At 43.0% G+C, this 22,676-nt stretch overlaps 1 protein-coding gene and 1 long non-coding RNA gene across 6 annotated transcripts in view; one reads left to right on the top strand and one right to left on the bottom strand.

Annotated features, from left to right (window-relative positions):
- Positions 1-21,715, bottom strand: part of HIPK2 (homeodomain interacting protein kinase 2) — a 213,140-nt gene extending 191,425 nt beyond the window's left edge. For all 4 annotated transcript variants that reach the window (XM_006138056.5, XM_006138057.5, XM_006138058.5 and 1 more), the window contains exon 1: positions 21,576-21,715. In XM_006138056.5, coding sequence (XP_006138118.2) covers positions 21,576-21,594 — 19 coding nt within the window. In that variant the 5' untranslated portion in view covers positions 21,595-21,715. The remainder of the gene's footprint in view (positions 1-21,575) is intronic.
- LOC112543849 (uncharacterized) lies at positions 7,023-13,610 on the top strand. Of its 2 annotated transcripts, none has more exons than XR_003087117.3 (3): positions 7,023-7,161; positions 8,945-9,103; positions 13,414-13,610. It is a non-coding gene; the product is annotated as an uncharacterized LOC112543849 (long non-coding RNA). The 2 variants fall into 2 exon arrangements; XR_012906540.2 differs by lacking the exon at positions 7,023-7,161 and adding an exon at positions 7,737-7,871.
- Positions 21,716-22,676: the final 961 nt, after the last annotated feature.

The raw sequence follows: 22,676 nt of genomic DNA, 5'->3' as shown, positions 1-22,676 counted from the left end.
TTCTGATAACACATAAAAGACAAGAAAAAATCAGAGCCTTTTAAAGTAAAGTAAATTAACTGATACAGGCCAAAAAAGTCCTGGGAAACAGGATGAACATCAGCTGGTGGAAAGAAGCGTGGCCCTCCCAGAGATCCAGCTCTGAAGATGTGGCATACACGCTGCAGCAAGGGTCTCTCTTGGCAACCTATAAAATGCCTTTGCTGAAAAGTTCAAAGAAGAGTCATTGCCAATAAGTAAATACGTAAGAATGAAGAGAGACAAGCTGCGAGCCCAAGTCTGTGCTGTGTATCAATAAGCTGAAGAGTGCTCGGTGCCAGCAACGTGATGAGGAGCCTTGTATTCTCACACACGAGCAATTCCAGACCCTGGCACCGCAGCCAGGGCCAGGAGCTGTGACTGCACTGGTGTCAGATGAAGGGGGTGACTGTGTAAAGAGCAGCTGGGGAAAGGGGGAGGGAAGGGGAGGTGGGCATAAAAGGGGTGTGAGGGACTGACACTGGTCTGAGTCCCCCTTGCAACAGCAAAGCTGCCTTTAGAAGGCTGACTGTCTTGAAGGCAGGGAATTTGTAGGGATGTTATTTGCTACCAGCAACTAGCTGTGCACATGCCAGCAGCACAGAGAAGCAATTGGAACGACACAGAGAGAGAAAGAGACGGAGAGAGAGAGAGGGGTTTGTTCTGAAGATAAATAAAGTCATACACATAGTAGGGTTGTGGCAGTAGGGTGAGGCTTGCCCGTTAAGGTTAACTGGTAGGGCTGGAGCAGCTCCCCATCTGCCATGGGCAGGGGGCCACTCCGACCCCGTGGGGGGGTCCACAGGCAGGGGCTACTCCGACCAGGACACCGTTGCAACCCCTGTCTGTTGGGCTGCCCTGACCCCACTGCAGGTAGAGGCTGCTCCTGCCTGCAGCGGAGGGGGGGTCATTTCAGCCCTGCAACAGGCAGGGAGGCCATGTCCCCCCCCCTTTAATTGGTTAAGCAGTTAAACAGCATTTTTAACCAGTTAGTCAATTCAATGGGATTTTAAGTCCCTAACACATAACTAAATCTATGCAGATGGGCTGGATAACAGAAGCAATCTAATTGGCTAGTCATAAAATCACAGAAATATTGGTTTAGAAGGGACCTTGAGAGGTCATCAGATCCACCCCTGCAGTGAGGCAGGACCAATCAAGCCTAGACCATCTGTCAGAGGAGTTTGTCCAACCTGTTCCACAACCTTTCTTGGAAGCTTATTCCAGAGCTTAACTACCCTGATAGAAGAATTTTCTAACATTAGACCTATATATCCCCTCCTGCAGATTAAGCCCATAATTTTTTGTACTTCCTCCAGTGGACACGGAGAGCAAATGAGTACAGTCTCTTCATAACAGACCTTGGCTGCGTCTAGACTGGCAAGTTTTTCCGCAAAAGCAGCTGCTTTTGCGGAAAAACTTGCCAGCTGTCTACACTGGCCGCTTGAATTTCCGCAAGAACACTGACAATCTCATGTAAGATTGTCAGTATTCTTGTGGAAATGCTATGCTGCTCCCTTTTGGAAAAGCACGTCTAGATTGGCAGGATGCTTTTCTGCAAAAGCACTTTTTGCGGAAAAGCGTCCGTGGCCAATCTAGACGCGGTTTTCCGCAAAAAAGCCCCGATCGCCATTTTCGCAATCGGGGCTTTTTTGTGGAAAACAGTACTGTGCTGTTTACATTGGCCCTCTTGCGCAAATGATTTGCACAAGAGGGCTTTTGCCCGAACGGGAGCAGCACAGTATTTCCGCAAGAACGCTGACAATCTTACATGAGATCGTCAGTGTTCTTGCGGAAATTTAAATGGCCAGTGTAGACAGCTGGCAAGATTTTCCCAAATCATTTGATTTTGCGGAAAAACTTGCCAGTCTAGACACAGCCCTCCAGTATTACTGTATTTCACAATAGCCATGAAATTTCTTTTACACATACACTCACAGACACACTCTCAACTGTATACATATAGGCTGACATGTTGTCGGGAGCCTATGGAAGTTGGGTGCACATCAGTGGATTTAGAAAGCCTGAGTCCTTTGTGTTCCTTGGTAAAGGCCATCCCACAGTTCATTGCCATGAAAACCCTGGACAGGCTAGAAATCTTTGCCTGGTTATTTAGAAGCTTTCTCTTCATGTGTTACAATGCTTTGACAATGTCCTTATCGCTTACATTGAACACCCCTGAGGATAGGGATGAGACATTTTCTGTCTGTAATACTCTGGTTCTGCAATATAGGGCGGGACCGCTGTACATACAAGATATGTTCCAAAAAACGTGGATGTGTAGCGAAATGACGTAAAGTGAGGAATTTTTTTCCCATGGCTGGCTTCCAGTTGCACAAATTGGAAATTAATGGGTTTTTTGTTTTTGTTTTAGAGTTTGTTTGTTTTTTGCACAACGGAAGAGTGGGGAATGGGAGGACTTATAACACATCAGTTCCTATAAGAAGCAATGACATTAGTGAAGAACCGATGCATACTTATAGTAGGGACACCCTGTAAAATAAAAACATTAAAAAAAAACCATTATCCCAGTGACTGCTGGTGTAATGGGGCAGAATGCGGTAGCTCTCACATCTACCTCACTGCTTCCCAAGCTGGGGGTTGTGCATCTCCCATTTGCTGTCAATGAGGGTTGGGAGCTTGTTTGCTTTCTCTGTGTCTAGTCTTCTGCTGGGGTAGATTTGCTAATATACATAAAACCTATAATCTGCCACAGATGCTAGAAACACTCAGTAAGGCACTGTGCCAGTCATACAATGCTATGGAAACGGTCATACACTGCACCTGAAAAGCAGTGGTCATGAACAGCTGAATGTGGGGTTGGGAAGAGGAGAATTGGTTGAAAATGCTTATTCTGTAAATAATAATAATAATTATTATTATTATTACTACTATTATTATTGTTATTAATGATATTAATAATAATCTTTAGTTTTAGCAACTCTTTTTTAAATGGGGCCTTCCAGGCTGGGACTTGAAAAGGTCTGTTTTAATTTGGGTTTAGCAACATAGAAGACACTGGCATACCCATCCCCCATCTGAGCTGCTGTGCAATGTACAATACCTACACATGCACACACGTGGGATGGGAACGTGTAACCGTGTACACTGTTAACCGATTAGCCTGAGCTCATCAGTTAACCCTCTCAGTTAAACACAGTCCCGCCCCCTCTCTGCCTCTGTATCAGAGGCAGCAGGAGGGGAACAGGTGGGAGCCAGTGCACACAGGGTGCTTTTAGGAAGGCTCCCTGAATATGCTAGCTTCTGCAGAGCCAGTTCTTCCCTCCCCCACTGCTGCCTCCCACAGTGGGAGGGAGGAAGGAGCCGGTGCTCACAGGGAGTTGGCTCCTCCCCCAACCATGCATGTAAATGTGTGTACCTGTTGAAATTTCAGCCGGTACAAGTTTACACAAACAACACATTTTCATATCCCTAGCGCACACATGGTGAGTACAGGGTGACTCTCAGCTACTGCTCTAATGGCTAGTACACTGGAGAATAAGAATGTCACCCATTAACACTCCCCTATCTCCAAACACAAGGTTTCCCCTTTCCTCCTGTCTCCTCCCATTGCCTGATGTCCTTTACAATGACTGGTTGCCAGTGACATGATGCCACACCAGTGAAGAAAAGCTTTACCTACACTGCCATAAAAGACCCATGTCGCTTCTGGGGTTGACCTCATACAGTTTCTTCGGGTTCACAAGGCTCAGGCTGCAAGACTATAAAATTGCAGGGTAAAGGTTTGAACTTGGATGGAGGAGCCCAGGCTCCTACCCAAGCCTGAGAGTATGTCTGCTCTTCAATTATACACCCATGGCTGGCATGTGTCAGCTGACTAGGACTCATGGGGCTGCAATACGGCAGTTTAGACATTCCGGCGTGGGCTGAAGCCTATGTACTGGGATCCTACCCCATGGTGCGGTCTCAGATCCCGAGCTCCCGTCTGAGACCAAACGTTTATACTGCAATTTTACAGCCCAGGAGCCCAAGACCTGCACACCCAACACAGCTGCGGGTGTTTAAATGCAGAGTAGCCATACCCCAAATGTCCACACTGCAATTTTCAACCCTGCAGCCTGAACTCACAAGCCTGAATCAGCTGTCTCAGGTGCTGAAACTCAGTGCCACCGTTTTTTTATCACATATCTGGCATACCCTGAGAGGGAGAGAGGGAACATATTGTGCTAATGACCCAAAGAAACATTACAAAACATACGACAGGAATAAAGGAAAAGAAAAGATCAGGCCACTTTGCAAACACATCCAGTGACAGAGCATGAGGAGGACAGAATGACTGACTGCAGCTGCAAAGCATTCGAGAGAACTTTCCGTCTGTTGACAGCTGCTGTGGGGAAATAATTAAACGCTACTGAAAATCGATGACCTGCGACTTGTTCCAGCAATGCCAAATGACATATGCACATTTTCCACACCCATCCCCAGTGCAACCATAAGCATCTGGTTTATTGCTTCTGGTATCAAAAGTCACAGGGATCTCACCTGAAAACCTGTTCTACCCTGCAGTACACTCGCACTCTGCTATCTCCTTCCTTGCTTTCCCCATACTGTTTTCAAAGTTCAGGGCCTCTTTGGCAAGGCCAGCCCAGTCTCTATGTGTAATGAAGAACAGCAGGAAAAAGCAGACATCCTTTGCCTGAAATCCCTTCAGTCTTTCACAGCTTAGAGGAAATGCAGGACTTGATAATGAGTGCTGTGCTCCTCTGGGAAACAAATGATTTTAGAAGAAAAATAAATAAATCAGTTTGAGTAGAAGGCCAAACCCAATATTAAAGAGGGCGACTTCAGAGACAGGACACACTGTCCATGCAATGTGGCTAACCACATTAGGACTGGAACATAACAATGGGTGAGAGGCCTAAGGAGTGTTCTGGTAAAGACACAGGGTATGTCTACACGGCAGAATTTTTTTGGAAAAACGGCCATTTTTCTGAAAAAACTTCACTTATGTCCACACTGCAATTGTGTTCTTTCGAAAAACATTTTTAAAAAATTAGGCATTTTTCTGACATTGGTAAACTTGTTTCTACGAGGAAGAAGCCTTTTTCCGAAAGAGCTCTTTCGGAAAAGGGCATGTGTGGATGGGGAAGAAATAGTTCTTTTGCAAGAAGAGGAAAGAGGAAAAAGCACAGGTGCCCTGGTGGCCACTCAGTCCATTATAAACACAGTTTAAATGAGAAATAGCTTCCATTCAGTGTGGACCTACACTGCCAAAAATCGCTTTTTTGATGAGTTTCGGCAGTGTGAACGCTCTCTTTTGAAAGAAGTTTTTTCACAATATCTCTTCCGGAAAAGCTTCTTCCAAAAGAAGACTGCAGTCTAGACATAACCACAGATCCTTTATTGAAATGGGTTTATCTCAGCTAGAATGGTGACTGGCATAGTATATTATGGATAAATACTATAAATGTTATGGTATGGTATGGATAAATACTGATCCCCTAACTGAAAAAACTTTAAAAAACAATGAATGGCCCTGCAGCACCTTCAAGACTAACCACAAATGTAAGTAGTATCATGAAAAGGCAGTTACCTGTTCATGTAACTGGTGTTCTTCGAGATGTGTTGTTCGCGTCCATTCCAATCAGGTGTACGCGTGCCGTGTGCACGAGCATTGGAAACTTCTTCCCTGAGCAGCTCCCATAGGGTCAGCTGTGAAGACCCCTAGAGTGGCTCCGCTATATCAGCTCATATATTCCACAGCCAACCCTACTCCTCCTCAGGTCCTTCTTGCTGGCTACTCCAACAGCAAGGGTGGATACTGGAATGGATGTGACCAATACATCTCGAAGAACACCAGTTATGGTGTCTTTTCTTCTTTGAGTGCTTGTTCACGTTGATTCCAATCAGGTGATTCCCAAGCTGCTACCCCATGGAGGTGGGGTCAGAGTTGGGAATCACAGATTGGAGCACTGCCTTATCAACAGCTGTATCCTCCCTGGAAAACCTATTGATGGTGTAGTAGACCATGCATGTGTGTATAGAGGACCATGGGGCTGCCCTACAGATCTTCTGAAGGGGGACTTGTGCCACAAATGCAGTTGAAGAGGTATGCACTCCAGTCGAGTGACCAGTGACTGGTGGGGTGTGACCCCGGCCAGATCTAAAGAGATGCATATGCACTGTACTATCCAGGACGATATACAGTATGGAGAGACCAGATCCCCTTTCATCCGCTATGGCCACAAACAGTTGAGTGGATTTCCTGAATGGTTTCATATGATCGATATGGAGAGCTATGGCCCTTTTCACGTCTAGCACGTGCAGCACCCTTTTTCCAGCACTAGAGTTCTGTTTCAGATAAAAAACTGAGAGGAAGGTATCTTGACCCAGGTGGAACTGGGAGACAACCTTTGGCAAAAAGGTCGGATATGGCTTGAGCTGTACCTTGTCCTTATGGAAAACCATATATGGGTGTTCTGAGGAAAAAGCTCTTATTTCAGACACTCTCCTCGCCAAGGTGATGGCCACCAGGAAGGCCACCTTAATGGAAAGATGGAGCAATGAACACTCAGCCATTGATTCAAAGGATGGTACCATAAATTTATTGAGCACCAAGTTAACATCCCAAGTGGTTACAGGTTAACAAGAATATGGCTACCACCTGTCTAACCCTTTCCTAAAGTGGGTTACCATTGGATAACTGAACAGGGAACATTGTGAGCATCCTTGGTTGAAAAGTGGACACAGTCGCTAAGTGAACTTCCTCCACTTGGCTAAGTATACTGCCCTAGTGGAGAGCTTCCTGCTTCCCAACAGAACCTCCTGCACCTGGGCTGAGCACTGAAGCTCTCATGGACTGAACCATCTAGCTTCCATACAATGAGATGGAGAAAGTGCAGGTCTGAGATGCCCCGATGTTGAATTAGGAGGTCCAGGTACAGGGGAAGGGCTATTGGTGCCTCCACTGACCGACTGAGTAGAGTGGAGAACCAATGTTACTGTGACCATGCTAGCGCCAACGAATTAGGTGTGTGTTGGCCCTGCGTGCTTTTATTAGGGCTCGATGCCACAGCGGGACCAGAGGGAATGCCATGGAACCCTGACGATGATTCTGGAAGGAACAGAAGTCCCTTCACTCCAAGGCAAGACAACTAGAAGGTTCCAACGCCATCACAGATGGTAAGGAGGGGTAGGGTCGTCAGTGGTACATATGCATTAATATAGGGGTGCCACTCTAGGGGTCTCCACAGCTGACTCTATGGTAGCTGCTAGGGGGAAAAGTTTCCGATGTTCATGCATGCGATGCAGGTACACCTGATTGGAATCAATGTGAACAAGCACTTGAAGAAGAACCAGGCATGCCTGAATTCTAAACCCAGCACTGCCACGGTCTTACTATGGGGCCTTGGGAACATCACGTCTCTGTAAAATGAAAACAATACCATCCACAGAGTGCTGTGTGAATTAGTTAGTTATGGACTGTAAAAAGCAACTGAAATATTAAGTAAACTGTGTCACTGTCACGCTCCTGAGAGGAAAAGAATCCCATTTCCTCCCAAATGATTCAGTTGCCATGATGAGAGATATTAAAATTGAACAGTAATGCAACTGGTGGCTGGACTAGGGGGAGGGGAATCTAAAGATCACATACACACTTTCAGTGTAAAATGTATCCAATAAGCTAGGGACATGTCCCAAAGAATCTTCTTACCAACTTTCCCCCAATTTCCAAGGCCAATTCTTTGCATAGTGAGGTAAGGGTTCATAGGGCGGTAAAAAAAAGTTCATAATGCGCCTGGCTAAATGCCCTTCATGGCTGTGAAACACATGACTAACCCTTCTATCCATGGAAGTAGAGAACATCACAGATATAACTACAGCAGTCTGAGGTAATGTTCTTGACCCACCAAAGGTGCACCTACACTGTCAAAAATCAGGCAGCTAATTCACCAACAGTTCAACACCAACAGCAATAGTAATGGTGAAAGCTGAAGCAGAGACAGGGCTCAGACATATTTACCACTGTTGTTTCCCTAGTGGATTAGACCAGAAATGCTGGTAGTAAAAATGTCTGAGCCCAGGCTATACTGAGGGTATGTCTACATTTACCAGTAACACGACATTGCTGCAATTGAAATAGTGAGTGTCAATTTAGCGGGTCTAGTGAAGACATACTAAACTGATGTGAGAGCATCAATTTGTGAACTCTACTGCCTTGAAAAGGGGAAGAGAAGTTAACAGGAGACGTTCTCCCGTCGACACAGCGCAGTGTAGTCACCGTGGTAAGTGGATCTAACAACATTGACTTCAGTTACATGCTTCACTTAATTGAAGTTGCGTAAGTTAGATCAACTTACTGAAGTAGGATAGACTAGCCCTGAAACTGACACCATTTTTACCCCAGCGAGACATCTATATTTCTACTAACACTGTTCATTCTGTTGTCTTACCCTCCAAACTACATACACTCTATTTGTCTAATGTGGCCACCTGTTATGTCCTTTCTGACATGAGATCATAAGCTATTTGGGAAAGATATTTGCCTTCTTTGTGCATGTCATCTAGCACAACTGCTTTTGATTTATGTCCTTAGCTGATATTGTAATACACATAACAAACAACAACAACAACAACGGTGAAGCTGCATCAGTGGTGAATTATGCTTCCAACTTTTTCTAGTGCAGATTTAGCTTCAGAAGAGACACAGGAAAGGCTATCACTAATATCAAGAAAAAAACACAGAAAATCAGAATTGAGCTGACCCATAGCATGTGCACATATTGTGCTATCCACTGTGGAGCTTTTTTCCACTTTTCAAAGGAAAGTAAGACAGAAAAGAAATCAAGACAGTTCCCTTCAAATATATGTAAGAATATATAATCAAGCGCGTGCGCACGCACGCACATGCACACACCATAATTTATCTCTTCAGCCTCCTGTTTGACATTATCTTGTGTTCTAGTATCATAATCTGTTGCTACGGAAACAACTATGATGTCACAAAGAAAGGATTATGGATGCCCTGAACAGGAAGAAAAGGTACACTATGATGAGAGAGAGAAAAGACACCTACAAACAGCTGCTGAATAGGAGACATTTCAGAAGCAACAAAAGTGAAATGGTAAATAAACAAACCACTGGCATTATGCTGCTGTAACTGGGACTAGAATTTAACCCATAATTTTCAAAATAAAAAGCTGCTCATAGTTTTTGACCCAAGAAGCAAAAGGCATCTGCACAAAGCTGTTTAAGCACTTTGAAAAACTAGTTGTTCTCAGAAATGCACTGCAAGTGTTCTTGTGTAGGATATTCTCTCTGCCGTCACGGGTAACAGAAGAAAAAGCTCTTGAATAGTTTTGGGTAAATGTCCTAACAGATAAATCACAAGACCGGGTACTAGTTGGTGCCAAGACACACTAGGGAACAGGATAACTCGCTCCTTTGACACATATCTATAACATGTAGGAAAAAGCCTGCTATCCTGAGAATCTTAAATATGAGGGACATATCCTGGGGACCTCATGCACCCAGCACTAAAACATCCTTTTTTAATAGTATAGATGAGACTTTCCTAATTCAAAAAGTGTTTCAGCTAACACAGGGGAATTCTATATTAGACCTTTCCTTGACTAATTAAGGGGAACTGATCACAGAACTAGAAATTAATAGTAACTAAGGAACAAGTGATTCATAGACCTCAGACAAGAAGAGACCACCATGATAATCTAGTCTGACCTTCAGCAAATCACTGCCAAAGAATCTCACCCACCCATCCCTGTAATAGGCCTATAACTTCTTGTTGAGTTACTGAAGTCCTCAAATCTTAACTTAAAAGTCTTCAAAATTCCAGGGACTCCACCATTTCCTCTAGTTTAAACCAATCAATCTGCAAGCAGAATATAGTCCAGACCAGTGATATATCTACTTGATGCTTTAAAAGGGCCAATCTCACTAAGGTGAAAACACTGAGTCAGTCATCTGGGAGGAAGAATTTAAACAGAAAAAAATGTAAATGATAATCAGAAATTGTTTAAGAACTTGGCCACAATTCCACAATTGAGAAAGAAGGCCACACTGGAAGGAAGGAAGGAAGGAAGGAAGGAATAAGCTGACAGTAATGAATATAAGTAATAAGGTGGGAATTGTAAAAAATTGATAAGGGAAGCAAATGACACACAGAGAAATCTATGTCCAACAGTGTTAAGGACAATAAAGAGTTTTTAAAGTATATTAGGAACAAAAAGAAGCCTGACAATGATCCTTTACTATGTAGAAATGGTACAATTATCAATAATAATGCAGAAAAGGCAGAAATGTTCAATAAATAGTTATGTTCTGTATTTTGGAGAATAAAATAAGTGATGTATTCATATTATATGATAACATTCTTTCTAGTCCACTAGTATCTCAGGAGGATTTTAAACAGCAGTTACTAAAGTTACTAAAGTTGGACATTTTAAACTCAGCAGGTCCAGATAACTTTTTTTAAAAGCTGTCCAAGGAGCTCACTGGACCATTAACGTTGATTTTCAATAAGTCTTGAAGCACCAGGGAAGTTCCAGAAGACTGGAAGAAAGCTAACATTGTGCCAATGTTTTAAAAGGATAAATTGAATGACTGGGAAATTATAGACCTGGCAGTCTGACATTGATCCTGGGCAAAATAATGGAGCAGCTGATATGAGACTCGATTAATAAAGAATTAAAGGAGGAAAATATAATTAATGGAAATCAACATGGCTGTATGGAAAATAGATCCTGTCAAACTAACTTGATTTTTTTTATGAGATTACAAGTTTGATTGATAATGGTATAGTGTTGATTTAACATACTTATATTTGTAAGGCATTTGACTTTGACTAAAAAGCTAGAAAGATATAAAATTAACATGGATAACATTAAACGGATTAAAAGCTGGCAAAATGATTGGTCTCAAAATGTAACTGTAAACAAGGAATCATCAAAAGAGTGTGTTTTTAGTGTTGAGTTGTAGGGATTGGCTCTTGGCCCTATGCTATTTAACATTTTTATTAATGACCAGGAAGAAAACATGAAATCATTACAGATAAAGTTTTCAAATGACATAAAAATTTGGGGCATGGATCAATAATGAAGCTGACTGGGCACTGATAAAGAACAATTGGGATTGCTAGGAGCAAGCGGAATGCAATCTACCATTTATTTTACTATGGCCAAATGTAAATGGGTGTATCTAGGAACAAAGAATGTAGGCCATACTTCTAGGCTCTATCCTGAGAAGCTGTGACTAAAAAAAGATTGGAGGCTAATGGTGGACAATACACTGAGCATGAGCTCCCAGTGTGAGCCAAAATGGCAAATGCAATTCTTGGACAGGTAAACTGGAGAATCATAAATAGATGGGTTATTTCATCTCTGTATTTGGCACTGGTGTGACTGCTGCTGGAAAACTGTGTCCAGTTCCAAAGCCCACAATTCAAGAAGGATGTTGATAAATTGGAGAGGGTTCAGAAAAGAGCCTTGAGAATGATTAAAGCAGTGATACTCAGATATCAGTGACTCAGAAGCCAAATTAGCAATCAGCATTATCCAAGAGCCACAACAGTGTGAATGCATTTACCATTTACTATAGTAATATATTCTCATATTTAAACAGTATGAGAGGGGAAATATATATATTCTCACAGCAAAATTATTAAGTATTATTATTTTATTAGCTGCAATTGGTTAATACCATAGTAACCTGCTTGGTTAATAACTTAAGATTGGTTAATAAATAAATCACATAGTGCTTTAATATCATGTCCTGCAAAGAGCCACGGGGGATACATTAACGAGCCACTTACAGCTCATGTGCCTCACTCTGAATATCACTGGATTAAAGGATTAGAAAACATGCCTCAGAATGATAGACTAAAGGAGCTTGGTCTGTTTAGTTTAGCAAAGAACAGGGGAAAGGGATGACTTGGTTACGGTCTATAGGTATCAACATAGGGAACAAATAGTTGGTAAGTTCTACACTCTAGCAGAGAAAAGTATAACATGATGCAATATCTAGAAGTTAAAACTAAACAAATGTGGATTGGAAATAAGGCGTACATTTTAAAGAATTGGAGTAATTAACCATTGGAACAATTTACCAAGGGGCATGTGGTGGACTCTCCATTACTGACAATTTTTAAATCAAGATTAGCTGTTTTTCTAAAAGATCTACACTAGGAATTATTTTGGGGGGGGGGGGGTTTCTGTTGTCTGTGTTTTACAGGAAATCAGATTAGAGGACCACAGTGGTCCTTTCTAGCCTTGGAATCTATGAAAAAACAATTGGATTAAATCCAATAGCAATAAATGCATTCACCTAAAATAGTCAAGAAGAACCCTTTTATGTCCTCCTAGGTAAATAAAAAAAAAACCCAGAGACTCATTGATACAATGGAAAACACATATATATTAGAGAAAAAAATAATTTTGGGACCTATGCTGTCCTAAACCATCCAGTTTTCAAGGCATGCACATCTAACACACAGTGGATGCACCTCTAGATTTTTGGACATTTCAATCATTTGGTAATGAAAATGGGGCAGACAGATGGAGACGAGAAATGATGTGATAGCTGCATCATGTGCAGACATATGATGGCAGAAAAATTCAGCACTCAGGGATTGCTGAAGTCTTCCAATGGGTCCTGCTTGAATTGCTTCTGTGTTGAAGCCCTGGATTCAGAAGGGCTGATGGTAGTGATGGGGGACCCACAAAAATGTCAGTGTGAACAATCAGATCAGCCAAGCCTCCAAAAATTCTCATACTTCACCAAAATTCACCCAGATTATATGAACTTCTCAATCATGAGGCACTGGATTGGGAATTTCCCAGAATGGAATTTCTCATGCAATAGCATCCTTTTGCTTTCATTCCCAGCTAGAGCCAGGAAGTGCCTGGAAGTACAAAAAAAAAAATGTAAAAAGGGGACGGGGAAGTTGCTAAATGAACTTTGTTCAAGTTTTGAATCAAGGTTTCGTTCCTATTTTCCATGAACATATTTGCCTTTCTCTAGTTTTCTAGGTTCAGGAGAATGCCTTGGGGGTGGGGGGAGCCAATACTACACTTGATCTTAGCCAAATATTTTGATGGTGGATGAAATTTTGGCATGTCCCTTTAAGCACAGCCAGTATGTCCTGAGAAAGCTGTCAGTCTTTAGAAAGGTTCAAAGAGGAGGAGCTATGCTACCTTGTTACGGAAATGTTATTCCAGATGAACAAACCTTGCTAATTCCTTTAAGCTTAAAGACTGCAATGAACAGGAAACATTGTTGCCCTCCTGCTTTTCCTGGACTTGCCAAGTATATTGGAATATCATTGGGTCTGACAGAACATTATCACCTTGTGGTGTGACTATTTTATCACATTTTAAATGTGGCAGCCTTAAGTGATCTCTTTACCCTTTATCCTTCTAGAGGCAGATATCAATACAGACACTGGAAAACAACCAGAGAGGAGAAAGGGACGTCATTAAAAGCAGTTCTCAATCAAACGACCTGTTCTTTGCAACCCAACAGACACTCCTACATTATCAAACTGCTGGAGAGATCTTAAAAATATAGGGCTAAATGCTGTGATTCACAACTCAGTAAAACTCCCATTGACTTTGGAATTCAGTGTAAGAGGCCTTATTCTAAACTCACACCAGTGTTACGCCTGTGACTCCATTGGTTTCAGTAGCATTACTGCAGATTTACACCTGGTGTAAGTGAGATCCGAATCAAGCCCAGAACTGATGGGAGAGGCTTGGGTGTAGAGACTCTCATATTGCTGCTGCCTGTTTTGTACCATATTGTAGATAACTAGAGGAGTTAATTCTGCAGGGCTTATATTTCTTCATTAGCTTGAAATTCACCTGGATTCATCAGCCTCAGTTTACAAAATACTTTGAACACGTACAGAACTACACAACCATACAGTGTGAATTAAAATACTTTGAACATGTAAAAAGAACTACACAAATGCACAGTGTGAATGTATTATTAGTTACTATTATTGTACAGTCTCAGAGGGGTAGCTATGTTAGTCTGTAACTTTAAAAATAATGAACAGTCCTTGGCACCTTAGTGACTAACAAAAATATATATAGCTTCATGACATTTCATGGCCAAAACCCACTTCTCCAGCTCATCTGAAGAAGTGGGTTTTGCCCACAAACACTCATGATACTATATATATTTTTGTTAGTCTCTAAGGTGCCACAGGACTGCTCATTTTTATTATTATTATACAGGTAAACAGTAAGGTTTATTCTTTTTAAACTCTGGCTTTTGATTCTTTAAAGTTATAAATGTGGATCCAGAAATGTCCCTCACACCATGCTGTTGGAATGCTGGGAATGATTCTCTCTGCTCATCTCCTCCAGTGTGACTTCACTAGCCTTAATGCGTTACTCTTAGTTCAGGCCCCAATTCAGAAAAGCACCCATATTTGGAAATGGCACTTAAACACATGCTCAAGAGCATTCATGAATCGGGGCCTTACCCCAGTGTATGTGAAGGAGAATCGGGCGCACTCTCTTCACCAGTCAGCTGTAAGTGCTGACAGGAAATAGTATGCCCTCCTTTCCTACCCTATACACACACACAAACTGAGAAGCTGCTGACTTGGATGAAAGTTATCATTTGCATCCGAATGCAGATTTTTAGAAAGAAAAAGAAGAAATAATCACTATAACATTTAGGCCCACAGTTTCAGAAGAGGGTGCCTAAATTAGGCTTCTAAATCCATATTTGGGTCTATAACTAGGTAGCAAGGCCCTTTTTTCTAACTAGGCTTTACTTCTCTCTTTTTGTTATGCAAGAATGTTTGCAGCTGCACTGGTCTTTAATAAAGAGGTGGATACAGGATGTAAACCTTCCATTAGAGCAGGGGTGGGCACTAATTTTTTAAAGGGGGGTCACTTCACAAATTTCTGAAATGGGGCGAGTGCAAGGGGCGGGGCCAGGAGACTTCTCATACTCCCCTGCCCACAGACCCTTATTAGCGTGGGGGTGGGGGAGCACATAAAGTCTTCCCCCACAGAGAGAATCACCAGCTGTTTTAAAACAGCTGGGGTTCCCTCTAGGCCCCACAGCAGGAGGAGACCTGGCGCACTCCCCCACCCTTAGGCTAATCAAGGCCTTTATAGTATGCAAATTCCTTAGTAAAGATGCGTGGGTCCATTTACAAATGGACTGATTAAGGCACAAAGCCTAGGTCAATGGGACTAGGTCATAGAGATAGAGATTAAAAGGTTGGAATTTTCAAAACACGGCAGTCCTGGCCTAATTCTACTGAACAGAAACCTATTGATTTCAATGGGAGCAGAGGAAGGCCAACGCTGGGAGCTTTTGGAAAATCCTGCTCTAACAGTCAGGACCAAGGTCACACACTGAACCCGCTTGCCAGACACCTGCTTTTACCATTGGTCCATGCTACTACAACCAAAAGTGGAATAGTCTGTCTCTGCCAGTCTGAACTCAGACATGCTGTATTCACACCTGAACTACAGATTTCAGTAATCATAGAGTGGGGAACTCTGCAAATTTCTCATGTGGGGAGACCACCTTGTGAGAGAGACACTCACAAGGATTCATTTCCACTCCCAACACCCCAATCCTCCAATGGCTTGGCTCTCAGAAACCTTTACTTTGGAGAGACCACCAGAGATGTTCTTCACAGCTACCATACACCAAAGGTTGAAAACCAATGCCACACAGTGGCCCAAACTTATCAACTTGGGTAACGAAAAGTAGGCACATCCATCCAAGCTTAGCCTCCAAGTAAGTGACCTAATTTGCAGAAGTGGTGAGCATTCGAAATACCCAAGGGGGTTAATTAGGGTTGCAGATATTAAAACCTCTGAAAATCAGGCCAACGACTGAGATGCCTAAAACACTGAATGATAATCATGCCTAGCTCTTATATAGCTTTTTTTAATCCATGGATCTCAAAAAGCTCTGCAAAGGAGATCGCTACCTTTATCCCCATTTTAAAGATGGGGAAACTGAGGTACGGGGCGGGATGGTGATTTGCCGAAGGTCAGCCTTTAGGCCCCTAAGCCCCTTTTCATCTACCTGCCCATGAGTTTCAAATGTTTGCCTGATGCCGCCCACCCTTATGGATGTGCTTAACTCGGTACATGCAAGGTGTGGAGCTCAAATGAAGCCAATGGGGTTTGTCACTTCTGTTAATTAAGCTGATGTGTAAGCCTATGCATGAGCCAGCGCAGGCCTGAAGTGTGGCCAGTATGCACATTCCTGCATTCTGCCGGGCTGTTCCTCTCTGAACACATTGTCTTTCTGCCCACACTGTCCCCAGCCTTTACGTTCCTGAATGAAGGCCAAAGAGATAGAGATTAAGGGTGGAATTTTCAAAACTCTGCAGTCCTGGCCTAACTCTGTTGCACAGAAACCTATAGATTTCAGTGCGAGCCGAGGAAGGCCAACACCAGCTGCTTCTAGAAAATCCTACTCTTATCAGTCAGGGCTAAGGTCACACAAGTTACGTCTACACTGCAACACTATTTCAAAATAACTAGCTCTATTCCGAAATAACTTAATCCGCGTCTACACAGCAGGCAGTTATTTCAAAATAGTGTCAAAATACTGTCAAGCTGGAGGACTTCTTACCCCGACTCCTGTAACCTCATTGTACGAGAAAGGCTATGTCTACACTAGACTGATCTATTGGAAAAAGGTACGCACATTGCGCTCCGCAAATTGCGTATTTTTTTCCAATAGTTTTTTCAGAAGAGGCTTTTCTGAAATTTGGCTTGTCTACACTGGGCCAAATTTCAGAAAAACCTTCTCTTTCAGAAGAGCCCTTCTTCCTCGTGGGAGGAGGAAGACAGGGCTTCTGAAAGAGCGCGTCTCTCTTCCGCAAAAAAAAGTGGAAGAGCAGACGCGTTTCCTGGACGCAGCAGAGTTTTTCTGATAGACATAGTCGAATAAGGGAAGTCGGAGGAAGAGTGCTCTTTTTTGAAATAAGTGCTATGTTGATGCTCCCTTTTTCGAAATAAGCTACGCAATAGACGTAGCTCAATTTGTGTAGCCTATTTCGAGTTAAGCCCTGCAGTGTAGACACACTGACACTGAACCAGCTCGCCAGACACCTGCTCTGACCACTGGTCTATGCTACCTCATCCTGAAGTGTAACAGTCTCAACACAAACAATAAAACAGCATCTTTCACCCATTATGTCTCAATAATATTTAGTCATCAGACATTTCAGTAGATGACAACAGCAATTAAAACTGGAGGGGGTTTCCTGTTATCCTGGAAACCACCATCTCTTGAGCTAATAAAAACTTGAGCCTTTGGTCCCTGTGTTGATTTAGCTCAGGTGATGGTTATTACCTCATAAACAGGAAGCACTGCTGTTCAATGATTAACTTGATGTGCAGAATTTTGGGGCAACACCCTTCACAGTGATTGATTGATGAAAAATAATGACATTTTTCCCTCTGTAAAATGCCTGTCCCAGAAGCCCTGGGAAAACACTAGCCAGTGAAATGGGATCTGACCTTTGGCCTGTTCAGGGTCGGAATTTCATGCCTCCAACAACCTGATACTGCAAGGAGCTCCTTGCAGGCAAACCCTCCTGACAGCAGAAAGCCTCATCAATGTCCCCAGCATGGCTAGGTAGAATTTACAGAAAGTTCTATAAGCCACCCACATGTAAAACTACTGACACTGATGCTAATAATACACTGCAAATTGCAACGAAGTTGTCAAAGATAAGTAATAAGCAAAGCAAAACAGCATAAAACCAAAACAGAAGGCAATTACTCATTCAAAAAATAAAGGATAAAGCAAATGAACACCCCTTTATGCTGTGTTCTGAAGGCTGCCAATCTCAGGTGCTGGTGAGCCTTCCAGGATAGGATAGGATGACATTCACTTCTATGCAGAAGGCTGCACTAAGTCTGCGCACCATTGAAGTCCAACGTGTGCACCCTTAAAATAGGTGAGTGGGTCATCAGTAGTGCACAGACTTTGTGGTTGACCTCTGCAGAGGGGAGAATTTCACCCAGCAAGCGTATCACAATTGAGCCAGGCAGTAAGGTACATATAGGGTGAGAGGGCATCCTCCGTCAGAGTAGAGTCATGGGGCCAGTTGCTCACCTGGTGTGACTCGAGAGAGCACCTCTAAAGCCAGCGGAACTACAGGAGCTTACACCAGCTTCAAAACTATCCAAGTCTGAGTCTGAGTTCCTGCCTAACACAGGGCACCGAAAATCACCCAGCGATTCTTCCATAGGTTCTCCAATCTCGATTAAGATTAAAGCGACACAAACCCAACCCAAATGCCGAATGTTAGCTTTAGTTGCTTTCTTTTTTATTCTGCTCGATCTATTTTATTTCTTGTATTTTACCCTTTCAGTTATAAAAGGAAAAAAGAATAGGAAAAACTGGAAAATGGGAACGTGGCAGGAGAAATCCTGACCCTACTGAAGTCAATGGCAAAGCTCTCCTCAATGTCGCTTGGGTCAGGATTTCATCCTTTGTATTTATTTATTATTCACCGTATGGCTCACAAGAGCTGCTACTTGGGTCAGCAGTTTAGTACTATCATGCACAGCATTCACCTAAGTATCCAGGTCTTTGTAGGTCATTTAAACAAAGATTCCATGGAATGGTTGAATAAATCCTTTAAGATGTCACATTTTCTAACAACACGTTGTAAAAAAAAAAAATAATAAGCCTGTGCTTTCAAACCCCTACTGCTGTGAAAGACCTCTTCTCACCTTTTGGTGCTGGTGGTGACCTGGGGTGTGAGCAAGGGGTATGTGTGTTACAATAGTGATTCAAGAGGAACTGTCACACTGATCACACCTCCTCTATGGTACTTCCACCAGTGCCCTAAGTGTACCTGATGTGCTAGAGGAAAGCTCGAGAGAGCCTGTGATATGGAAACTATCAACTCTGGAAGGAAAGATCAGAACCACACACTCACCTTTTAAGATTAGATTCACATTCCACATGCAAGTAAATACAGGTTTCCATCCATACCCTATAATGTGTCAAGGAACTGAGAAGAGCTCTCTTCACTATTAGGGAGGGCAGACTATCCAGGATTTAACCATTTCCCCTGCACTCCAACCCCATTTAGACCTTACCTTGGTTACAGAGAGTTGGAATGTTGCAGGGTTGCCCACTTTAAGGACTGGGATATCTTAGCAGGCTGCAAAGTTTTGCTGTAGGACCTTCCCTGTTGCAAAACTGATATATATACACAGGCCTTCGTTATAAGTTGTCGGGTTTTTTCAGTCACCCAAGTGCCTTGAAGAAGCTGAAGTGAGAGTGCAGTAACTGCTCCACTCCCCCTAAAAGCCTCCATCTCTCACCAGGACTCTAGAAAAGAATCCCGTATGTTGGCTTCCACCAGGCTGATGTCCATTAGACTCTTTCTTCCTATAACTTGTCCCAGTTGGGGGTGGTGCCATGTCCTTTCACAGAAAAAAGCTTACAGAAATGAGCACAGTTTCCTTCAAAGGACATAAGGTGAAAATCATGTTCACTCTACTCTATGGACACTGTTCACCATTATATTGACAAATCAAGGGAGTGAGTGGGACATGAAGTGAGATGTCCCTCCTCTGGAGAGCTGAAGGTGATCATAAACGAACATGATCTCGGTAGATTCATCCTACCCCACAGTGGATTTTAGTTCACATCATGAAAATCACTGCATAACCCAACCTGATTATTAGACTCTGTTGCAGAGAGGCTCCAGGCAGGGACAGCAGGCAGGGTGATGCAAGACAGGCCCGGGGTGCATTGGACTAGCTTGTAAGCAGCCCAGCACTGTCGTAGCAGGGAACTGATTTGGTCAGGATTAAAACACACTGGCAGTGCTACCTTCTGTGAGGCCCCAAATCTAGGCTAGCAGGGAAATGGGACTGGTAAAGATTCAGATGCCGGTACACAGCTAGGAAGTCTGGAACCCAGGACCAGAAGAGCAGGGACTCAGGCAGGTGAGGATGGAGGGGCAATGCCAGAGTAGGGTGGGCACCTATCTGCCGCTAGCCTTTTCTGTTTGCATCCCTGCCACCACAAGCATCCCATCCAGCCAGGAACCAGCACCTTTCCAAAGAAAGATATACCCCAACCGAGACGCTTCTTTTCCCTTGGAAGGGCAAAGCCCTCTCCTAACAATTCTTCATTCAGTGACAAGTTTCTTTTCTCAACCAGACCCTAAACGTCCAGCAGAGGGCGAGTTCGGGAGGTGTTTAAAGAGAAACATTATTTCATTTCATTTCAACACCCCAGACAGTTCCAGCACTGACTGTAGCCCCTTTTTACAGCTACAGTTTAATAATACATATCCCTCAGAGCTCTCCCTCTCTCTCTCTCTTTTAACAGATCTGTTGCATTTGCCTTTCATTAACTCAAATTGCAGGGGGGAAATAATGGCGACATTAAGCCTATGCTCTTCAGGATCGTGGAAGAAAGGACTGGAATAGCACTTATTTTGTGTTGCGTACAAACAATCCCCTTTGTTTCTTTTTAGAGTTCAAACTATTTACAGGCCATGCCATTTTAAACCACCCCGAAGCATCCTAGGCATCAATAGGCACATGGGGAACTTTACACGGCCAGGAAAACTAGTTCATTTAGAACCCTCCAACTAATACTAGATTTTCTTCTCAGATAAGTTTTATCAGACACACTACAGATAAAGTATTGCTTCCCGCATGCCTCTTCCCTGGCCAGACATTAAAATCTCCCGTGCTATATAAATCGATCGTCAAGATATTTCTGCATAAAACCACAGAAACTCAGGGGTTTCTATAAATGCTCTTTCACCAGTTCTCAACCAGAAGGGGGGACGGAAAGAAAGAACTACAACGCTAGGTGATTTAAATGAAGCCGGATTTATTTTTAAACGTGCGCCCACAATATATATGGAGAGAGAGAGATTTAAAAACTGGGGAAAAAATAAGTTCACTTTCAATTTTCACTGCAATCCCCGCTTGGATTTAACTAGAAACTGAAAGAACTGACAGACTGCTGCTAGATGTTTTTCCTGACATATCTGCCTAGATATGCTTTTGTGTTTATACCCTACAATAGAGTGGACCAGCAAAACACCAAAGCAAATGCCTTCTGGAGTACAGGCTAAAGGAATAGGGGGTCAAGCTCTTGCATTTAAACTACATTTCTCTCTCACACACATACACACAGAGAGCAATTACAGGGCAATCTTAGCCAATCTTCATTGTTCGGCTCGGCAGTGAAATGGACTTTTCCACCCATCCCCTCCGTGATCACGGACCGAAACGATCAAAATAAAATAAAATAAAATAAAAGGGGGAGAGGAATTTTACAGAGCAGCAGAGGTGGAGGGGAGGAAGACATGGAGAGTAAATTAAAATCAACATTCATACGCATAGGAAGAATAGTAATTTTAAACAAGGCAGAGCCATTCATCAAAAAATCCACTACAGTGTTCTCAAAGCTGTGCTGATTTTCTCTCCCCCCCACACACCTTTTTTTTCTTTTTTGGTGAGAGGTGTAGGGGTGCCTGGAGATGGCCAAAGCCCAGGGATAAGGAGGGGTGAAAAGAAATAAAAGACACAGAGCTGCCTTACCTTCGTACATAGGGGCCATCGGTGCAATGATGTGTTATTCATGGCAAAAAAAAATATTAAAACATTAAAAATATGAAGCGAGATCTCAGCCCCCCAAACTCAATACAAATCTGCCATCTTGAGCCTGTGTCTCTCCGTATAGTCGAAGCTGCCAGCCTCCTGCATCACCGCCTCACTTCATCGGGGGAGAGACAGAAAAATCCAACCTTGATCCTGTCCATCTAACAAAAACAACACCAAAAAAAGGAGCAGGGAGTGAAAAAGGTGCGTGTGTATGGGGAGGTCGATGCACAGTGGACAAGTCAAGGGTGGGGGAGGTGGTCAGAGCCCCCCCCAGATTTGGGACTTTGGGGTCGGGGAGGGGGGACTCGGCCGATCCCCCTAGCTCTCAGCTCAACATGTCTGTGTGTGTTGGGGGTTTCTGCAAAAGTTGCATTGGAGGCGAGAACGAGAGCGAGACAGAGACAGAGAGGGGGAGAGGGGAAAAAAAGCAAAAGGAGTTTGCAAATAATCAAATGCCGATGGCACTGATCGCAGTTTCCCAGAAGGAGAGAGAGAGAGAGGAGAGACAGAAACCCTCTACTGAGATTATGTGGGATCTTGTTTAACAACACATTTCAATCAGGAGAAAAAAAGGAACAGTCAACAGAAGTTGGTGAAACAGTTCTGTCTCTCTCCCCCCCACCCCTTACAGAAAAGAAAAAAAGGCAGCTGATTGAAGCTTTGCAATTCACTGGCTGTGGAGATCATACAATTTGAGCTGATGTTTTACAATAGCATGGAAAATTCCTACCTCTTTTCCCTCTCCTTCCCCAAATAAATCTTCTTTTCCCTCTAAGTATTTCACAGTCTGTTTCTCTGACAAAAGTTCTGGGGATTTTTAAGCCCATTTTCCGCATTTCAGTCCAGTTTTTGCAGTGTAAATATTTAGAGGCTGCCTTTAAAACAAAGACATTGTAGCTTTCAAAATTTTTCTCTTTTAAAGAACCACAGCAAATGAGTATTTACTTATGGAGATTGACAGCTTGTGATCCTCCTCCTGTTTTCATTTTAACAGCTCCATCTCTTTCTCGCAGTTATTGCTGGGGAAATGCCAGTCCT

This window comes from Pelodiscus sinensis, chromosome 1 (assembly GCF_052426305.1).
Source record: "Pelodiscus sinensis isolate ZL-2025 chromosome 1, ASM5242630v1, whole genome shotgun sequence".
In the NCBI taxonomy this organism is placed as follows: Eukaryota; Metazoa; Chordata; order Testudines; family Trionychidae; genus Pelodiscus; species Pelodiscus sinensis.
Note: the sequence above shows the minus strand (reverse complement) of the source record. Positions and strands in the feature narration are given on the sequence as shown.